Source organism: Cryptomeria japonica, chromosome 6 (assembly GCF_030272615.1).
Source record: "Cryptomeria japonica chromosome 6, Sugi_1.0, whole genome shotgun sequence".
NCBI lineage: Eukaryota > Viridiplantae > Streptophyta > Pinopsida > Cupressales > Cupressaceae > Cryptomeria > Cryptomeria japonica.
In genome coordinates, this window is record NC_081410.1 from 363,849,294 (window position 1) to 363,872,453 (window position 23,160).

A 23,160-nucleotide genomic window follows, 5' to 3' on the forward strand; every position below is an offset into this window, starting at 1 on the left:
GTCTTTACAGAATTGTGAAGGAGGATCTAATGGTTCTGTAACGCCTTCTTGACATTTTCCGATAGGTCCTTTGCCATTGTATCCCATTTGTTGCATGATCAAGTAGCCTTTTCCATACAGGTGTGTTGGTATAGCTACTTCCATGGTAGTTGCTCTATCTTCTTCCTCATCCTTGTATAGCCAATTAAGGATGTCTTTTTCCTCTGATTCATGTGCTAGTGTGCCTAGTTGGATAAATTTGCAATCAAACTTGGTGATGGGCTATGTTGCTTGATGTGTTGATGTTGTAGGTAATCCATGAGATTTAGGTGATGCTGGTAAGTTGGCTAAGCACAAAGGTTCTAAAGAGTATTCTCCTATGCCTTGCTCTTTGATTTTCATTTTCTGCTTGAAATCCATAGATAGTTATTTAGACTTTTCTTACTGAAGATCTGGTGCTGAGGAACTTTGTTTTTCTCTATTATGTGGAACCAAGCTGTCTTGGGCTGCCCCCATAGCATTACAATGTTGAAACGGGTTATGATCTGCTAATATAGAAATTTCTTGTCCATTGTAGGGGAACTTAACACACTGGTGATAAGTAGAAGGTACTGCTTGCATTTCATGTATCCAAGGTCGACCCAATAAGATATTATATGTGAGGTCTATGTCTAAGACTTGGTACATAGTGTCCTTTTGTATTGGTCCTACTTGAATTGGTAACATTACTGTTCCTTTGGATGATATCTCTTCATCATCATATGCTTTGATAGTGATCTTTTTGCATGGATCAATAGATTGCTCAGAGAAGCCTAATGCATGGATAAGTTTCAAGGTACAAATATTGAGTCCAGCTCCTCCATCTATTAATACTCTTCTGACTCGATGCTTGTAGACCAAGACTTAAATGCGGAGTGGAGTATTGTGTGGATGGCTCAATGAGATATTATCATGCTCAGAAAAGGTAAGGTTATGAGGCCCTGTCATGTGAGCTACCATGGCTTGGAATTTGTCAGCATCCAGATCTTGAGGTACATTTGTTTCCAATAGGGCTTGTTCCAAGATGTCTTTGTGTTTTGGCGAAAGTTTTTAGCAACTCCAGTATAGATATTTGAGCAGGAGTTTTGCACCGTTGGCTAACTAGATCATATTGAATCTTGGGTATGGTGTTTGTTGTTGACGTATGTCCCTTCAAAACATATTTTTGAGATCTGGTGGTTACATTGACGGATTCATGTTCATGCTTGTCTTTGATTATGATGACATTTACTTGATTGTCCTCGGCTGATATATGATTGATGGTGTTATTGTATATGTGATTGATATCAGCTCCACATGTATTTTTTGAGGTGGAAGCTCCATCCTTCTTGTAGTTTGAAAGAGGATTCTTAAAGGCTCCATGGTCACCATTTGTTTTGAGGCCATCGACTGTTAAATCGCCTCTATCAATCATGTCTTGAACAATGTTTTTTAGTCTCATGCAATCATTTGTTTGATGGCCTTTGTTTCGATGAAAATCACAAAAGTGTGAGTCATTCCACCAGGGTGGTTTGATTTGTGGTTCAAAGTTGGTGATTGTTGGTAAGGAGATAATTTTTTTTGCCAGGAGTTCTCTGAATGCTGACTCCAATGATTGCCCTCATGGTGTGTAGACATATTTTAGAAAGTTGTTGTTGTTACCTCATGAGTTTGTATTAGGTCCTCGATTGGTGTTATTGCTTTGGGTATTGTTTGTGTTGTTTGTGTTGAGATGATCTTGATTGGTAGTCAGTGCATAAGTGTTAGTACCTTGTTTAGCACCTTTTGGATTCTTTGTAGTTTGAGGATTTCCTGATAAAGCTAACACTGGTTGTTTGGACTTCGTATCATTAGGATCATTTCCTCCTTCGTTTCCAGTGTTTTTGTTTCGGGTCCAGAACCTGGATTTGTCTAAGTTGTTATTGTTTTGGTTGTTGTAGTTGGATAAATTTGTCCCTTCTTTGAAAAATTTCAATGTTCCTTTCTTGGCACATGCCTCTTCTACTTGGATGCCATTTTCAATCAATTTAGCAAAAGATGGTATGCATTGGAGTTTGAGTCTGTAACTCATCTCGCTATTTAAATTATTGATGAAAATTTCCATCTTTTCCTTCTCAGGCACATCTCGAGGATATCTTGAGACCATATGTCGCCAATGTTGAAGAAACACCATGAATATTTTGTTGTTCTTTTGTTTGGTATTGCAGACATCTAGCATGGTGATGGCATGTTGAATGTTTTAGGAATATTGAGTTATGAATTTGTTGACTAACTCATCAAAGCATTTGACAGGAGGTGTGATTTTGGATAACCATTCCATTGTTTGTCCTCCCAAGCTTCTTGGGAATAACCTCGTCAAATAGGTGTCATCATGGGCAAATTATAGGCTCATGGTACAAAATTCCCAAACATGATCGCAGGGATCGCTTTTCCCATCATATTTGTCAAATTTGGGAACATTTCAATTTGGGGGAAAAGGTACCATGTTTAACCGTCTATCGCTATGGGGGGACCCTACAATTCTATGGTAGCGTGGTGGGTGGGGGGAGCAATAGAACCCCCCACCCTGGGTGGGTGGAAAGGATAAGGACAAATTTCATTCAAGGTATACCGTGCTGTTGTCCCTTGTTGCATGTCTTGCATTTGTCTTTGCAACATTTTCATTTGTTGAGTGAGAGCAATCAAAGGCGCATTATTTTGTCGAGGGAAGAGTTCTTCCCTCGCATTGTTTCTTGTTTGGAATGGTGTGTGCAGCGGTATGTTTGGGTCAGGGATGTTTTTCTCGGGTAAATTCTGCTCAGGTATGTTTTGCTATGGTATGTTTTTCTCATGGTCACGTAATTCCTCCTCTCTTTGTTGTTCTTGATAAGCATAATGTTGAGACCTTGTTCTAAATATATCAGTATCGAAGTCTTCAAGGAGTTTAACTCCTTTGCTTGTGAGTATAAGTAGGTATTTTTCCTTGTCGTTTTCCATGAGTCTTTCCATAAGTTTTTGAAATGAAACGCTTTCTTGACACTCTTGGATGAGTTCCTTAGAAATTTTGGTGTCTTCTAGATTTGGACATTTGAAAGGATTTGATAATCTTCAATCCATGCTAGACTCTGGTTGTGTTTCACTTTGTTTGTTTCATTGAGAGCGAGTAACAGCTGGCATCTAGTAGAAACTTTCTGTGAGAAAGGGAACGAACTCCTCTTCGATGTTTTGTTCAGGGGTTGGTGGTTCAAATCGAGGTATATTGTAAGTGATGCACACTTCGGGGAATAAGGTCGGATTGATCTTTCCTCTTTGATTTAGGCATTGACTGAATGCTGATTTTTGACATAATGCTCTACTCCTCAATGGTTCCTTTTCAATTTCGTTTGTTTTTTCTTGAAGATACAAGCGCATATGACGAAGGAATGTTTGATGCGATTTAAAGAGTTGGCTATTGATGTATAAAAATTTATTCCGTTTGGCAAGTTTCAGAGAACTAGGTTGTTGTTTCCTCAACTTAGTGTTATGATAAATACTCTTTCTTCTCAGAATATGAGGATTAGTCATGCACAAGTGATCAATGGTTTCCTTTGCTTTGTTTTGGATTTAGTTAGCTTGTTTGGAAACTCAAGTTTTACTTTATCAAATGAAGGTTTAGATGCCCCCTCATGACAAAGCATGTCAAATGATATGGAATAGGAGTTTTCTCGATATGGAAACTCGATTTGACAACTTGGAGTTTAAAACAAGTATGTTTTGGATAAAAATCTGTTTGATTGAAGGACCGTTTGATACGTGTGATGATGTTTTCTAATTTTGATAGGAGAGATGTGCTTTATCTTGTAACTAGTTTTCAGATTTTGACAACTTTGTTTTACAGAGAACTTGCCTTGGGAATAGTTTTCAATACTCTGTTTTGATTTTCTGTTTGATGAAGTTCAAGCTAAGGAAAGAAAGCTTCCTAAATTGTTTTCAGATTTTTCAAAAATTGCTTCTATTTTGCCCCCTGTTTTCTCAGTTTCTGCTATGCGCTAAGCCAGAAACCCAATGCGCTATTTAATTTCCTCCATGCTCTAAGTTGCCTTATGTGACGCGCTAACTGGTTATTTTGAATTTGTTTTGATCTAAAAGGTCATGCGCTAATATGGGCTTCCAATGCACTAACTGATGGTCCCAACATGCTAATTCTTGATCCCCATGCACTAAGTCGTTGCTTCAATGTGCCAGAATATTTCCAGAAAGCACTAAGTTTAAACTACTAGTTTTTTATTTTGATGACGTGCTAAAGTTCAGACTGAATGCGCTAAAGTGAAGCTTGAGTGGGCTAAAGGATGGTTTCCACATGCTAAGAAGTTTCTCTTACGCACTAGATTGCCCTGATAGTTTGACTTGGTGGTTTTTTTGCAATTTTTGAACTTTTTTTTTAATGATGATGGATGATTTTCTAAAGTAATATATGAAAGCATGACACAAAAGAGGTAGCCATTTTGCTTAGTCTAAACAATGAGTGTATGTTCTACGAGGATGTGTTCAAATCCCCAATATTTTAATAGGTTTCAGATACAACAAAATACAAATCAGTCAAACTCTTTATTCAAGGGTCATAAGTAATACCATAGCCCACTAGTCTCGATACTCCGTCAGCTCAAACAACCTTGTCACCCCCTAGGGGGCACCCGTTTTTTTGCCTTTTGTCAGAAATTAACCCAAAGTGAATTGCTTCACAATTGAGTAGTTATCTTGGGAGATATATGGTGAGCGATCTTGGGGATGGATTCTTCCCCACCCTTGCACTATGATATTACAAATGTTTGAATACTGACTCAGCTCAAAGTTTCTATGCTAAAGTTCGTAATCAGGCTTCCCGTTCAGCCGTCAGTGATAAACTCCCTCAGGAGGCTTCCCAACCTTTAGAACAAAGGCTTTACGTATCTCAAGGATATTGGGGGAAGGCTAATCGTTGCGTGCAACCGTTGAAAAGGACTTTCGTCACTTTCCACTTTTGATTATAGTGGATTGGAACACTTGGCGTCAAAGTCGTTTCCCACTTAGGTCATTCCCCTCACACCGGCCAAAGAATGGCTTTAAGCATTTTTCAACCCCTCAGGAAGGCAGGCCTGCTAAAGGATTTAATGCAATAAACACTGAAAGTGTAAGAGTGGTCTGGCTTTCTGATCACCCAGTTAAGGGGAGAGTATATACCTTCCACTTTCATAGCAAAGCAAACAAGTGTTCTTTTTAACCTTTTATTGCAATGATTTGGTAAAATCTATATGGAGATGTTGCTCCACAAAAACATGGTGTTCTTTTTATTTCTTCAAATCAATGATTATCTGATCTAGTAAAAGAACCTGGTCAACAAAGCAAAACTCCGATTTGGCGTCAACAAAATAAAATCGGCAAAAAGGGGAAGAACTTCCCTCTTTAACTTTGAATGAATCCGGACAAATGAAGTTCTTTTACTTTGCAAAAATTGAAATTGATCCTTTTATGCACCAAAGGATGGTGAGGTTCTTTTTAAAGCTTTTTATAAAATAGAAAGATTGTCTTGTTCTTTTTAGAGCCCAAAATGAAAATTCTTCTCCTAAGAAAGCAAGAAAGATTTCTTTGTTGTTCTTGTTAAGTACCCAAATGAGGTGTGAGTTCAATTTTATTTAAACAAGAATTAAAAGACTTCAAATTTTTAACTAACTTAGCTAAGTTAGTAAAAAAAAATTCAAACTATTGTAACTCTTAAAATAAAAATGAGCTCCAACCTGCAAGAAACTGTCAGAAATCTTGCAAAATATCAATTAAAACAGCTAGAAAAACATTGGCTTTGTGGACTTCTACAAGTCTAAATTTAATCTCGGTTACAAATTAATTTTTGCCTTCTGTCTGTGATGCGCTATAGAAAAGACTGTACGCGCTACAGGATAATTGGGATGCGCTATCAGACAGACCGAAAGTGCTGTAATGTGTTCCGACTGCGCTGCTCTATTAAGTTCTCACATCGAGACCTAGAAGAAAATGTTAAAAATTCTATGCGCTAAGGGATGGTTTTTACGCGCTAGGAAATGAGTCCCATGTGTCGAACAATGTACCGGATGCGCTATAATGTTAACCAGATGCACTAAGGGATGTTCCCCACATGCTGATTCTTGTTTCCTGCGTACCTGTAAAAGTGGTTAGATTCAAAAACCGATTTGATTAATGGGGTTATGCCCCACGGTGGGTGCCAGAAATGTATGCGGGAAAAGCGGGTCGATGAAACTCAAAATGTGAAAATGTTCAAAGGGCTTGTCCATACACCCATGGGAATTCTTGGTGCAAGTTATGGAGCTATGAAGGATAGCTCAACTTCCCAAGGTGGGTTCCATGGTTCTCTGTCTCACAAGTTCCCTCAAGCCAATGCCTTTGCTCTCATATCACTGAGCAAAGTGACTTAGGGATGATGAATGCAAGAACAAGGGATGCTTTAGATTGATTTTAATATGAATGCACCCTATTTATGCATGATTCTACAAATGAGTTAAACTAGATTATAAGATGACAAGGTTAGTAGCAATACTATCCTAACATGATATACTAATTATATGATTTAAGCTAATGATAATAGAAATGCTCTAAAATTCTTATTAGATTAATTCCTATTACAAAGAGAGGCTAGATGTATGCTAAAATTGAGTATAAGTGTGATACTAAAAGCTTGGATCTGTGAAAATGGAGAAATGAGGGCTCTATTTATAGGGAAAATAGGGCAATGGATGGTCAAGATTGGAGGAACTAATCAAGGGTCGGGATTGAAAGTTATCAATCCATGTTAACAATTTCCACCAATGAAATGGTGACAATTGTCAACATAAGACTGCTTGAGAGGAGAGGTAAGAAGCATTAAATGCTTGAGAAGACCTCATGGTTACCCTAGAAGGTAAGGGTTAAGGTTAGGTTAGGGTTATCCAATGGATAAAGCTTTTACCCAATGGGTAAACTCTTGTGCAAAGATTAAAGGGATAACATTGGTCAAAGCAATGAATGCTTGATGAGACCCCTGGGTTAGATGAAGGTTGAGTTAGGCAAAAAGTCTCTAACCATGCCACTAAGGGTTAGTTAACTATTAATGGTTTGAAGACTTTGGGGACAAATTTGTAAGAGTCCTTCCAAATTTGGGGGTATTCAACAAGTTAGCTTGTTGAAGGCATAAAGGCTTTGATAACTCAATGATGAATGAATAGTACCAAACCCGTACTAAGAGGGGGGGGTGAATCAGTACAGGCAAAATCTAGTCTTAAACCGATTCAGCAACAATTACTCCAAATGACTGGCAAACAGTGACACCGGTTTGAAAGAGAGTGCAACCGGTAAAACCCAGAACAACTAAAACAATCATAAACCGGTTACTCACTTAGCTTTCCACTTACCTCAAAACTACACTACCATTTCACCCTTATGCATGAACAGGTAATCTATCATCATATATTCGCAACAACTAGTTCAACATGCTTTATTGACAGGCATAAAACACAGAACCATCATATGCTTAACAGGCAATAACAAAGCATCACAAGATAAAAGCATTACACATGACACACATATTTTTCACGTGGAAACCCAACTAGGAAAAACCACGGTGGAGATGAATACCCACAAGCTTGTTGTTGAACTCTTTGGAAGTCCGCTCTGTTAGGAGCCTCGTCCGGTTAAAGACATTACAAAAGGTTCTGCTAGGAACCGATCCTATTAGAGATCACCCGGTTAAGGGATGGCTACAATACCCTGTTAAGGGTTCAACCCTGTTAAGGGTACCTTGTTAGAGGATTTTAAGAACTCAATAGCTAAAGGATTTCTGGAGCTCTCTAGCTTTCCAGATTTCAATAACTTTGAGTTACCCTGTTAAGGGATTTACTGCAAGCCTGTTAAGGCTGCCCTGTTAGGGGATTTTCCAACTGTTGAGGTGGTTAGAGATCAACAGGTATTACAATGATCTGGTAACAACACTCAATGCCAATGCAGATCCACTTAAGCTCCTCTTCACCTTCTGCACTTACACTCTGTAGGTATCACTTCTCTCCTCTGGTCTGGCAAGAATCATGTATCCCTTCTCTTGGATACTTGCACACAACTTTTGCCAACGACCCAAGAAAGAGTCATAGCATCGACCTTATAGAAAATAGTTAGGTCGAAAGCATAAACGCTAAACCCTAAACCTAATAGGCTAAGGAATTCAAATGGTTCAATCCTGACCGTTGAGCATACTTTATTAATCTCCATCGTTCGTTTTCTGTCATTTTACAGTCTTCTCATATTCCAGAGGTAGATAGGCAAGATCTTCTTTCTACTATTTCCATGGCGGCTGATAACCCATCACACGTTATCACTATTTTATAGTCTTCTCATATTCCCAAGGTAGATAGGCAAGATCTTCTTGTTATCATGCTAACTCATCGCACAACGTTACCGGTTGAGCCACACAGGCTTGAAGCACTTCAACCGGAAACCCTAAAGTTGAGACTACGAACCGGTAGTCATTCAACACTTCCATAAGCCGGTTCACCTTTGAACAAGCACACCGCTTCACTTTGGCACAAATGTCGGTTCAATGTTATACCGGTTCTCACATATGTCGGTTCACACCTTTGCAACATATTGACATCAATGACAACATACAATGTCATTTCCGGTTCTCATAATGCCAACAGGCTTTAATGCCTTTTGAAGAATTTGCTCCAAATTTGAGAAGTGACCTCCTCAAATTTAGGGAAAGGGGATAATTGATGGGTTTAGGCTAACTGATTAGGATTAGATAGGTTCTAGAAGAATTTAGGAAGAGGGTTAGGAGGCAAGTGGGAGATGTAGGAAAATGCAAGTCGATGAGGGATAATAGGATTTAATTTAAAATAAATTGCTTTATTTCAATTTGGTTGCAAATTGGGAATTTAAATAAATTAGATTTATTTAATTGGGGTGAACTATTTAATTAAATGTAAATTTAATTAAAAAGTAGAGAGAAGGGATTTAATTAAATAAAATGATTTATTCAATTAAATGATATAAAGGGCTTAAGTGAATTTAAATAAATAAATTGAATAATTTATTTAATTAAATAGAAGAATGTGGGTGATTTAATTAAATTAGATTTAACTAAATAGAGGAATGAGAATAAAATGAACATTAAATATTCATTTAGGAATATGGTCATTTTTATACGTCTACAACAACTACTTACTATTCTTACATGACCAACTAATGACAAGGATATTTTGGAATGCTAACACTAATTGAGAATTACAAATATTGAATTTAGAGGACCATTGTTCAAAAATCAAGACAATGTCAATGGTGATGGGAAATTCAATTCCAATATGATAATAAGAATAATTTTTAGTTTTGCAAATGAGTTGCAAATAACTTGCTTTTTTGCCATGGGTGCAAATAGATTAGCCCACTGAGATAATCCACTTTGTGAAATGGAGGTAAAGACATCTCCCACTTCAAATAGTGATAATATCAAAGTAGTGCAATGGAATTGTTGTGGCATGTAGAATACACTGGGGATTTCAACGCAGGCGAGTGCCATTTTGGAGAAAAACACAGAGGGTTTGGAGCGGTTGCAACAATGAAAAGGAAATAGGGCTTTTTGCAAGTGCGATTTTGGAATAACTGTGGGGGGTTTGGAGTGGTTGCAACAGTGAAAAATATAATAGGGGTGTGTCATTTTGAAAAAAAAACTGAATTTGGATCACTTCTACGGTGAAGTAGAGAAGAGGAATTTTTGTAACCATGTGAAGGAGACAAACAGTTATTTTTGCAATCACGTGAAGGAGAAAAAAAGTCATTTTAGCAATCGCTTGGAGTAGCATTACAAATAACCTACTTTTTTGCCATGGGTACAAATAGATTAGCCTGCTAAGACAATCCATTTTGTGTAATGGAGGTAGAGACATCTCCTACTTCAAATAGTGATAATATCAGCTCATAGCACAATAGAACAGTTGTGGCGTGTGGAATACATTGGGGATTTCAACAAAGTCGAGTGTCATTTTGGAGAAAAACACAAAAGAGTTTGGAGCGGTTGCAATAGTGAAAAGGAAATATGGCTTTTTGCAGGTACAATTTTGGAATAACCGTGGGGGGTTTGGAGTTGTTGCAACAGTGAAAAATGTAATAGGGGGTGTGCCATTTTGGAAAAATAAAACACTAAATTTGGAGCACTCCTACCAAGAAGCGAAGAAGAGGCATTTTTGTAATCGCATTAAGGAGAAAAATGATCAATTTTGCAACCACATGAAGTAGCATTGCAAATAACCTACTTTTCTGCCATGGGTGCAAATAGATTAGCCCACTGAGATAATCCACTTTGTGAAATGGAGGTAGAGACATCTCCTACTTCAAATAGAGATAATATTAGAGAAGTGCAATGGAACAATTGTGGTGTGTGGGATACACTGTGGAGTTCAACACAGGCTGGTGCCATTTAGGGAAAAAAATGGGGTTTGGAAAAGTTGTACAATGGAGAAATAAAAAATAGGCATTTTTACAAGTACCATTTTGGAAAAAAAACAGGAAATTAAATGGTGAAATGGTTCTTAAAAAAAAAAACCTTCAAGAAAGAAGTTGCAGAGACATAGCAATTAGTAAAGTTGGGTATGATTTAGAAACTTTACATGAAAATATGGATTATCAACTAAAGTTGTTTCAAGACAAGCAAAATAAGGTTGTTGACAGACCACATTAGCAAGACTTACCAACACACATGCAGTTAATGAAATACATTGCATCATTAGAAAAATTCAAATTACTTCTAAGATTGATGTGTCATCTAGGTATATTCAAAAAGACTTATTTCACACTATTCTAATCTTTCATGTTATCTACATCACTATTGCATGGTAATACACAATTAAAAACCATTGTGTTTTTCATATGGCCAAACCAAATGTGTGCAAAACACTCGAGATTCCTACCAAGTCAGCCTGGATGTGTACAAAACCGTCATGGGTTTTCCCAACACACCGGATACTACACTATGCAAAAGTTTTGTGTCTTTTAACATTCCTAGTCCCGACATGTGGTCAAAAAATGTGTATACACAAAACTGACATACAGACTAGGCAAAATTTAAAATTTTCAAATTTTTTCAGTCTTCTCAAAAGTTTGCAGACCAAAATTATTACAATCCCTAGAAACAATTCAAGACATTACAAAAACCGTCATGATTTTTAACAACCCACACCAGATACTGCACAAAAACTTTCGTGTCCTTTAGCATTGCCAGTCCCAACAAGTGGTCCAAATCCACAGAAAATAGACATACAAACTGAGTAGAATTCAAAATTTCCAAATTTTTACAATGGATAGCAAGCCCTAGTCCGCTCTCCACCTTTATTACAGACACTATAAACATTAAACAACCAAACATTCCTCTTCCACAATCCATACCAACATGACAAAATGGCAAAAAGTATTGGAAATTATATATACCTCTTAGGGTTCAGCCTCACTTCAAAACGTCTACGACTCGGCCTCCGAGATCCCAATGCCCATTTTGCTTCCCTACACTGCTAACAACAAAAAACAATGACATAATTAGATAAAGCAAGCCAAGCAAACACATTTTTGAAAAATAAATTGATTAAACAATTATTCCACATTTACCACGCATTTCTACAGACTCTGCGAAAGATTATGAAATTTGCCTGAAGACTCTGGAAAAATTCGAACAAATGCATGGATAAATTTGCTAAGTCTGATTGTCTAAAGACTCTCCATCCACCACCAGCTGCGATATAAAAGCTTCAGTCTGGAAGTAATCCCTGAAATGATTTCCAGAATCTAAGAAATAAACAACAAGCACAAATGAATGAAGTAAATCTAGTATATTAAGATTGCTCAATGATCATGAGAACAAATCCTTCCATAAGTAGGCAAGGAGAAGGAGGTGAGATGGTTGAACACTACCATTGACTAACCCTCCAAGCATGCAACACTTGTAGCTCACTTGACAAGTGTATGAGCAAGTGGCAAGTGTGCATGCACAAGGTGTCTCCACAAGGGAGGGCACGTGTCTACACCACATGAGGTGAGACAACTAACTCAACTAGCCTAAGTAAACTTAAACTAAGTGTGAAAAGGTCAAACCAAGTCCTAACCAGTTTGATAATAACCTTGTTTACACTAACAATCCCTAACCAGCTGGAATACATGCAAACGAACCATGCACATTGTATTTCTCCCTCCTCTTTTGGTTGTGGCTTTTATTTACCCCATTTGCATATTCCAATAATATTTTTCCTCTTTCAAAAAAAAATCAAAATCAAATTACATCGCCATCAGATGACCCTTCCGAAAACTCGCATACTGCCGATCGCCACCCCATTCACCGTCTTCTCATTGCCGCCACCTCGTGTCTCTTCTCCATGGACCCACCAAACCACATCATGTAATCTCCCGCCATGCCATTTTATGTGGAGAATAGCAAGAGCCATAATAATGTACATATGTTAATGGATGGATCAAATTATGACAAATACTCTTGAATGCAATAAAAGATATACATACGTGTCAATTAAAAACACTTTTTTTGAATATATTAATTTAAAACAACTGTGACAACCCATAACAAAGAAGATCCTATCGGCTAATAACGTGAAAGGAGCATTACGGTTGAATGGTAGTTTCTGACATTGGGACATAATTACAGAGCGCATTCTCTTTGGATGGCATGGTATTTAGTCAAATTAATGTACGGTCTTCATTAAAAAAATTCACCAATTTAATTTAAACAATACAATGTCATTTTCGTAGTTTCAGAAAAAAAGTGTCCAGTAATAATGTAAGTTGTGGATAGTTAGATGGTTCTTTCAATGAAAATTTAATGCGCACGTAAGAGATGATCTGTCGAGTCTGCAGGTTACATATATCCGCATTTGTTTCAGCATTTCAGAAGCACACCGGTTGCGCGACATCTTCGAGTTAGAGTGTTTCGTTCTATCATCAATGGAAGCAAAGCTCGTAAATAGTAATGGCGGCGAGGCGGTGAGTCCCCTTGGCCAGACTTTCAGTACTTCGCTTTTCTCCGTATGCATCCAAGCCATTTTCGAGATGGAGCAACCCATAGATGTGCTTAGCGCCAAGAAAGCCATAAATGACATTCTTCTGCCGTGCAACCCCCGTTTTTGCTGCATAATGGTATGAGTTTTTGGATTATGGGCTAAACGTTTAAAGCATATTCTAGACGAGATGATTTTAATTGATGTTGTGGAAATAGTACTAGAATGAAATGAATGTGAGTTTTTAATGACGTTCTAGAGATCAGACGTTCGAAATGATTTAAATGATGTTAAATAGATCATTTATAATTAAGATGAGATTTTTGTGAGTCATTATTTATGAAATATGTATGATATTTCCTGAGTCCATCATATCGTTCTTGTTTGATGGCAGAGCGAGGACAGGCATGGAACGCCGCAATGGGTTCAAACTGAAGTGAACGTTGATGATCATGTAATTGTTCCAGAGTTTCCTCCAGGGCAGACTGAATATGATGAGTTTGTTAATGACTATATCTGTAACATACACCTTACTCCTCTTCCTAAGAATCGGCCCTTGTGGGAGTTCCACTTTCTCAACTACAATACAAGCAAAGCGAGAGCCACATTGATTATAAACATGCACCATTCATTGGGTGATGGGACTTCTCTCATGTCCTTAGTCTTTTGTTGTGTCACCAGAGCAGATGATCCCAATCTTCCCCTCACCTTTCCTTCTTCCAAATCCGTACCCCACAAAGCTAGTCCACCATATTATTCATTGTCTTCGGCCAAGTTTATGTATTACATGTTGCAGAGGCTATTTGTTCTTGTGCTTGTTTTGTGGTACACAGTTTCTGATGTCATTGGAAGCTTACTGAGGATAAATTGGGTGGACGATAGCAAGCTAGCCATTCGAGGGCCTCCAGGGGTGGAGATGCTGCCTAAAGTTATGACCCATCTCATCTTTCCCATGGAAGACGTCAGAAAGATAAAGAATTCCATCGGCGGAGTAACTTTTTTCATCTTACTCTTATTTTATATTTATATTTTCTGACTCGTTCATCGTGCCGGGCTTATTTTGCAAACATGCTTTTGCAGACGGTGAATGATGTGATCATGGGAGTAATATTCTGCGGTTTTCAACGTTACTTGCAAATTACTCATTCTCGTGGTGAGAGTCGCGACTATGGATATATTCAAATATTAGACTGTGTTAACCTTCCTTATAATAAAGTCAATGACGTAGTTAAGTTATTGCAGGAGGAAATGAGAAAGTCAGAGTAACAGGGATTGTTCCAATGAATACAAGAGTTTTGTCTGGATTGAAGGTCATACGCTGTCTGTCTCTGTTGTATTTTATTCTATTCTATCTTCTATAGTGCTCTCTATAGTGAATCTAGGAAATATCATGGAAAGTTTTTAGCGATGTCTATATGAGATGGGACAACTTAAAACTAATAAATATTCAAATCATAATAGTGCTCTCTAAACCTTAATACATTCATATTTCTTGTCTATTTTTATTGTCAATATTTAGGATCAAATATTATGATCCATCATAGAGGAAAAGAAAAAAATTGAAATATTATGATTTTTCAATTATCTTCACTTGCTTTTTATTCTAATGATAGATCATAATGAAACATGACAATAAATTTTTTACATAATCTAAACAATAAAACACATTGATTATTATAGACTGTCTTATTTTGTTACTTGTTACATGGATTTTTATAGGATATAAAAGACATGATAAAACCTAAAAGTGGAGCACCGTGGGGAAATCGGTTTGGGCTGTTACATATACCCATGCGCACTGCTAATACGGAAAGTCCATTAGATTCCGTGAGAAGAGCCAGAAAAGTGTTAGATCGGAAGAAAATGTCACTTGAAGTGTTCATTACCAGTCGACTACTCCGTTACCTGGGCCGACAGGTATGAGAATTTATTTTGTTTTAGAGCACGTAGTAGTATTACAAGAGTCTCGAATTACAGCTTTCACAATTATGTATTGCAGGCGTCTGCTATTTGTATGTATAACACGCTGGCAAACTCAACGCTAACAGTATCGAATCTGATCGGGCCGATGGAGAAGATAGCCATGAATCAAATTCCAGTGAAGAACATGTTTTTCTCGATATCCGGTTTGCCTCAGGTAAGTTATTTACCAAGCAAAACAGGAGATAGAGCTCAAAACCGTTTACAATTTTATCATGATGATGAATGTACTGTAATAAGAGGAAAGTTTTAATGAAGTATATCAGAGTAGACAGTCCATAAAAAATTAGAGTTAAATTATATCCAAATCAATCAAAAGTTCAATCAACAAATCACAACCTTTATTTCTTTACTGATAGTGAAGTAATCTAGGCTAGTACTCGTGGAACAAAATGAGATGAGTAGGTAGCTAAGAATATGTAGCCGTTCTTCAATTTGACGGAAGAATATGTGGTGGCTTAAAAGAGTAATGTGAAATGTGTGTTCCTTTACAGACGCTACTTTTGACGGTGGTGAGCTACATGGGAAGTGTACGGTTGGAAGTGATTGGTGTGAAAGGTTACGTAAACTGCGATAGTCTGGCCAAGTGTTTCGGCGACTGCTTCGAGGAGATGAAGGACGCAATCGACGCCTGAATTTTAGCTGAATACTTTTAAGTTTGACTAGGTAACTATAGTACAACAGCTTTCTTGTATGTTTAAATCAGACCTGCTATTGTACTGAAGATTTATGGAAAAGTGTGATTTTATTTCTAATGGTACACGCCTATCCAGATTTACGGCTAAGTTTCTGAGGGTGGCGTGTACTCAGACAACAAAATGGACAAATGATCGTATTATTAATTAGTTGAAAATAAAAAATATACTATGTTTTGATTTTTAATTAATTAGTATTTGCATCAAAATGAGGTGTAATAGTTATTGCAAATATATTTTGAATAATATAAATAAATTGATTTTGAAATGTTAAAAATTAAACATAAACAATTGTAAATTATTTTAAAATTTTAAGCTGTACAAAATGTTAGTGTGGGAAATGTCATATCAAGTAGGCTCACAATATTATATTTATTTATTAGAAATGAATTCATTTTAGGCCAGCCGATAATGTTATTTGTGGTGTCCTCAAGTTCTAGTGTATGTTGTGCGATTTTTTATTTGGTCTTCATCAATGTTTGTTTCATTATTTGGCATCACTGTTACTTTCAATGGTACGTTCTTCTTTAGGGATTTGTGCTTAACAATCAACACTTATGGCAAAACTAATATAATATGGATCATATTTGTTTTTGTATTGCAATACATCTCTAATGTGACTTCTACTTGTAACATAAAAATTGTGTCTTGTGTATGCAATCTTCAAAGTATGAGGACATCCAAGTCTTTTATTCTATGTGGAAGCACTTTTGTAATATGTATCGTGGGAAGCTAATTGTGTAACCACTATAATTATATTGGCCTCCAAGAGTGTGGGTTGCTTGTAATATTGGGTTTACTCTATCAATTTACATTTCTTCCACTCGGGTCCATGTTGTTGAGTGATGAGAATTGATGTATGCCTTGCTCGTTGAAACATCTTTTGCAAGGAGCATTGGTATTTGTAAACAAAGGATCATACATGAGTAACATTCCTTGCATATAATCCATGTCTGTAGAGTGGATAGTGCATCTATTCTTTGTTGAAATCTTTTTTGCGCTATCATGAAGTTAGCATTGTTGTTAAATAGTGTTGCATGTTCTATTTGCCATTATTTTTGGATACGTTGATCTTGGCATGTTTGGTTTGTAGAAATTCTATTGCAGTCACTGATTATTAATCTCCTATCTCATAAAAATTATTTAACTGCTGAAAATAAATTTACAGCTGTCAAAAAATAACACAACTGCAACTTCACTAAAAATACGGAAAGAAATAAGCAACACAAGGACATGATATTTTTGGACAATCGTCCCTGGAAAAACCCCTAAGGGAAAACCAGTTCTACAGATGGAAAATATATTAATCTTCAGCAATATAAGAATTACAAAAGAATTCATTGCCTCTTACTGGCAGAACTTCGACAAACTCCTAATATCTCCTGCTGATATCCTCCACTGCGATATCAACGCTATCACTGCGCCTCTTGCTAACACTGTAAGACTATTTGCTATCACTGCAAATTCTTCTCAAGACTTCTCATTTTCCAAATGACCCATGACCCCTTTTTATACTACTTTGTTGGAAAACCAACAGCCAAGATTAATTCAAACCAACGGCTGAGATTAAGACAACTCAATAACCAATTACTAATTTTGGCTATGAGGTGTCACCTAAAAAGAGCTACTATTAAATAACAATTGTTTTTATCCTAACAATACTTGTTTGACAAAAACAACCATTTTCTAATTCTAGGTCAGGACGAACAGCTGTCCAAAACTACCCATAACTAATGCTGTTATTTCTGGGTAAGGACGAACAGCTGTCCAAGCTACCCATAATTAACACTCCCTCTTAGCGAGGAAGCTGTTCTGCACGACACCCATCTTATCTCTAAAGAAGATGAATTTTGCCTTCCCCAATGCCTTTGTTAGAATGTCTGCTACCTGCTCCTCTGTAGGTATGTACTGTAGCTGAACAATCCCCCTCTGTACACAATCCCTGATGAAGTGATACCTGATGTCTATATGTTTCGATCTATCATGAAACACTGGATTCTCAGTCAACTTGATGCAACTCTGATTGTCGCAGTGTATCACCGTAGTCTCAACCTTCTGACCAAACAAGGCTACTAACAACTTTCGAAGCCATATAGCTTCACACGTCGCCATGCTGGCTGCTATGTATTCTGCTTCTGATGAACTCAAGGCCACAGATTTTTGCTTCCTGCTGAACTAAGAAACAACTCCTGATCCCAAGCTGAAACAACATCCTGAAGTACTCCTTTTGTCCGTTATACTGCCTGCCCAATCTGCATCAGTATAGCCTATCAACTTGGTACCTTCACCTCGAACATATCTGATCCCGTACTCAACTGTACCATGAAGATAACGCAACACATGCTTAGCCGCCATCCAATGCACTCTCTTTGGCTCTACCATGAACTGACTAAGAGAGTTTACTGCAAAGGCTATATCTGGCCTGGTGTTGACCAAATACATGAGCGAACCAATCAACTGCCTGTATAGGGTGGGATCAACATCCTTTTCCTTGGATGCATCTACCTTCCTCCAATTAGTGATCATGGGTGTAGACATGGCTTTGCAATCTTCCATCTCGAATCTCTTCAAGATTTCAATGCAATATTTCCCTTGACCAAGGAAAATCTCTCCATCAGTCTGCCACACCTCCATGCCTAGAAAGTAGTGCATAAGTCCCAAATTCTTCATCTCAAACTCTTCTGCAAGGTCCCTCTTGCAATCCTCTATGAGCCCTAGCGCACCAGTAAGAAACAAGTCATCCACATATAGAACAAGAATGAGAACCTCACCCCCAACCACCAAGTAGTAGAGGTTCGCATCAGCCTCACTCTTCACAAAGCCCATTTCCTGCAAGTATGTATCAATGCGCTCATACCACGCTCTGGGAGCCTGCTTGAGTCCGTATAAGGCTTTCTTTAATCTGCACACGTGGGTCTCTTTGTTGTGTGCTACAAAGCCTTCTGGTTGTTCTATGTATACCTCCTCCTTCAATTCTCCATTAAGGAATGTTGTCTTGACATCCATTTGATGGATCTGCCATCCCATCTGTGCTGCAAATGAGATTACAGCTCGTATAGAAGTATACCTAGCCACAGGAGCAAATGTCTCCTCATAGTCTATTCCCTCCTTCTGAGAGAACCCCTTGGCCACAAACCTCGCCTTATATTTCTCGATGCTACCATCTGCACCATGCTTTATCTTGAAGATCCAGCGCGATCCAACTATTGCTCTATCAGTTGGTCTAGGCACTACCTCCCATACATCATTCTGCATTATTGAGTTATATTCCTCAACCATAGCATCTCGCCATACCTGATGCTTTGCAGCTTCCTGATAGCTAGAAGGTTCACTATCTACCAATTGGCTGACTAATGCCACATAGGCATTGAACTTGGCTGGTTGTCTCCTCTGTCTTGTACTCTTCCTAGGAGCTCCCACAGACTCCTGAGTATCCCTTTGTATGTCTTGAACCTCATGGTTCCTACTGCCAACTGTAGAGGATGAAATATCAACCTCTATATCATCTAGATGCATATCCTGCTGCACCAGTTGCTCCATACTCTGTGAATCTTCACTACCTGAGTCTATGCTTGTACTAGTAACTGTACTTGAGCTTTGCTATCCTTGACTTGGACTTGGAGCTTTCGTTGGCTGCTCACTTCGATCATCTGCTGGCAAATCTCTGGATCTTCTAAACGCCTTGTCCTCCATGAACTTGACATTGCGTCTGACAATAATTCTTCTGGTCCCTGGAATGAACATCCTATATGCCTTTGAAGTTTCACTATACCCAACAAAGTACCCCTTCTCTGCAGTCTGATCTAACTTGGTACGTGTGTCTCCAGGAATAAGGCAATATGCCAAACTCCCAAATATCCTGAAGTGACCAACATCTGGCTTCTTCCCCGTGAAAGCCTCCTCTGGTGTCATTTTCCCTAGTACCTTGTGTGGAACCCTATTCTGAATGTAGACTGTTGTACTACACGCTTCTGCCCATAAGTAGCGGGGCATGTCCTGGTCATGTAGCATAGCCCTTGCTGCCTCCGAAATAGAACAGTTCTTCCTCTCAGCAACTCCATTCTGCTGTGGATTGTAAGGAACAGTCCACTCTCTCTTGATTCCTTCTCTGGTACAGAAATCCTGGAAGTCATTTCCTTTGTACTCGCCTCCATTGTCTGACCGAAGAACCTTTATCTTCCTTCCTGTTGAGTTCTCCACAAGAGCCTTGAACTCTTGGAAGCGACTGAAAACCTCATCCTTGGTCTTCAAGAAGTATATCCAGGTCTTCCTGGAGAAATCATCAATAAAGGTAACATAATACTCATATCCTCTGAGAGACTTTGTCGACATTGGTCCACATACATCTGAATGTACTAGATCAAGAACACCCATAGATCTGGTGTCACTCCTTGGAAAAGATGCTTTCGCAAACTTTCCCAACACACATCCCTTACATACATCATCATGCTCTGTGCTCACCTCTGGAACACCTGTCACCGTCTCACGAAGCAATCTAAGTGCTCCATGATGAATATGGCCCATCCTCCTATGCCATAGCTCTCCAAGATCTCTAGGGTTACTGCTGCTCATGAGTGCCTTAGGAGTATCAAACTGCAACCTATAAAGGCGACCACTCCTAACTCCAATAGATACGGGTGATTTCCAATCTTTATGCTTAATCAAAACATGCATCCCTCTAAAGAGAACATTATACCCTTTATCCTGAAGGACAATTACAGAAACCAAATTCATACCTAAGCCTGGCACATGCAACACATCATGAAGAGGAATTACCTTTCCATTCTCCCTCTGAAGCTGAACAGTCCCTTTCCCAACTGAGTTGAGCTTGGACAAGTTCCCCATAGAGATCTGGATTCTGGTGTTCTCCTCCTTGTAGCTGGAGAAGTACTCTCGAACTCCTGTCATATGAAATGACGCCCCACTGTCTATATACCAGACACTCTGTGAGGTTGAGCTAATCATATAGGCTATGAGTGCAAACTCATCCTCCAATCTACTAGAGAGCTCCTCTGCACTTGCTGAAGCTGCCACTTGGTTCTTTCCCTTCTTATCTTTCTTCCTTTGTGGGCAATCGCTGACATAGTGGCCAAACTTGTGACAACCAAAGGACTTGACCTTAGATAGGTCCTTCTTCTTCTTTTCAATTTGTGAATTTGCTCCTTTGCTAGATCCCTTCTTTGTTTTCCCCTTTCCCGCTAGGGCAACATTTTCTTGTTCTACCTCACTTTTCTGACTCTTATTGTTGGCTCCATTGACAAGGCTTAGTCTCAGCTCCTCCTGAGTGAAATCACTCCAAAGTCAATCCCAACTTGGTAAGGTGTCTCGTCCATTAATAACTTGAACAAAGACATCCCACTGCTTAGAAAACCCATTTAGAGCTATTCTTACTAGCTCGTCTTCATTTGGCTTATCTCCAACAGCTGCTAACTCGTCCTTGACAAGTCTAAGCCTGGTGAGGTAACTTGTAACATCTTCTCCTTTGTTCATCCGAGTATTCCTCAATTTTTCTCTGAGAATCAGCTTCCGGTTAGTGGTAGCATTCTGGTACAGATTCAGAATGGCGTCCCACATCTTCTTCGCTGTATCTAACTCTGCGATATGTGGAACAACATGGTCCTTGACACCATCAAGGATTATCCTCCTCACCTTGGCATCATCCTTCTTGTATACTGCAAGTTGTACTGGATCTGTAGGTACAACTACAGTACTGGTAACATATTCCTTTATACCATTCTCTTCCAGCAATAAAAAAATTCTGGCTTTCCAGACACCAAAATTTGAGGCACCATCCAATCTGTCCTGATCTCTCAAACCTGCTAAGGCCATCTTAAAGAAATAAAGGAAAACAATAACTCGAAAGAGGTCAAACTCAAATTTCTTTTCTTTGCTTAGGGTAAACCTTTTCTACCCTCAACAAAGCTCTGATACCATGTAGAAATTCTATTGCAGTCACTGATTATTAATCTCCTATCTCATAAAAATTATTTAACTGCTGAAAATAAATTTACAGCTGAATATCGAATAATAACACAACTGCAACTTCACTAAAAATACGAAAAGAAATAAGCAACACAAGGACACAATATTTTTGGACAATCGTCCCTGGAAAAACCCCTAAGGGAAAACCAGTTCTACAGATGGAAAATATATTAATCTTCAGCAATATAAGAATTACAAAAGAATTCCTTACCTCTTACTGGCAGAACTCCGACAAACTCCTAATATCTCCTGCTGATATCCTCCACTGCTATATCAACGCTATCACTGCGCCTCTTGCTAACACTGCAAGACTATTTGTTATCACTGCAAATTCTTCTCAAGACTTCTCATTTTCCAAATGACCCATGACCCCTTTTTATACTACTCTGTTGGAAAACCAACAGCCAAGATTAATTCAAACCAACGGCTGAGATTAAGACAACTCAATAACCAATTACTAATTTTGGCTATGAGGTGTCACCTAAAAAGAGCCACTATTAAATAACAATTGTTTTTATCCTAACAATACTTGTTTGACAAAAACAACCATTTTCTAATTCTAGGTTAGGACGAACAGCTGTCCAAAACTACCCATAACTAATGTTGTTATTTCTGGGTAAGGACGAACAGCTGTCCAAGCTACCCATAATTAACATGGTTCTCTAAGTTTCTATTGTGTTTTCGACATTTATTTCCTCTCTATTACGAGCAAGTTAATCTTGGCTTGTCTTACAATTTCACAACCTTTAGGCCTCTATTCGTTGGTGTCAGTTTGATTTTGTTATAATTTTTTTAATATGGCTATAGGCAACTATTTTCTATTTATGGTAGGCATAGTAAGGTTGACTTCTTTTTTGACTTTGTAGTCTTCCAAGTTATATTTGTTGGGGAGCAGCATGACTTTTTCTATTGCAAGAATCCATCATCTGCATCTTGGAAGTGTTAGGCTAAATTGTACTAATAATCAAAAGAGAAAAGTATCGAAACAAAATGTACATGACGTCAATTCAATTTAATTGAAGTATACAATGTTGAAAGAAGTAAAATCTACATATTTGTACATGTAAGCAAGCATATAAATTTCGTTACAATTGTTGTAATCAAATGTGCTTGGCACAAATATAATTTTCAAGTCTAAAAGAAAGTAAATTAACATAAAATTAAAACCAAAAACTTTCAAGATTGGAATGTACAATTTAAATAAATATTAAAAATACAAAATAATTAAATATATAAATATTAATAATAGAATCTAATTACTAGCAAGAGAACTAGGACAAATTTTGAAGAGGAAGGTGGAAAGACCCCTGCAGGATTTTTAGGACTTCAATAAAGTTGCTCTAAACATGAACCAACTGGAGACAAAGGTCACTGAAACTTTAAAGACTTTGGCATAATCTACTTCGACACACACTTGTTTTCTGCTAGTTTCTTTTTGCTAGTGATGGGCTGCCTTGTTCTTTGTTTTTCTCCTTTGGTAGTTGTTTGTTGTTTTATTTTGT

At 38.0% G+C, this 23,160-nt stretch overlaps 1 protein-coding gene across 1 annotated transcript; it reads left to right on the forward strand.

The window, feature by feature from the left end:
• The first annotated feature begins 12,902 nt into the window (after window positions 1–12,902).
• LOC131072457 (wax ester synthase/diacylglycerol acyltransferase 11) lies at window positions 12,903–15,863 on the forward strand. The gene is made up of 7 exons (XM_058008625.2): window positions 12,903–13,140; window positions 13,396–13,992; window positions 14,082–14,154; window positions 14,244–14,311; window positions 14,721–14,918; window positions 15,001–15,138; window positions 15,476–15,863. Exons 1-7 carry the CDS (start codon window positions 12,949–12,951, stop codon window positions 15,614–15,616), a joined length of 1,407 nt encoding a protein of 468 aa, XP_057864608.1. The 5' UTR covers window positions 12,903–12,948; the 3' UTR covers window positions 15,617–15,863.
• Window positions 15,864–23,160: the final 7,297 nt, after the last annotated feature.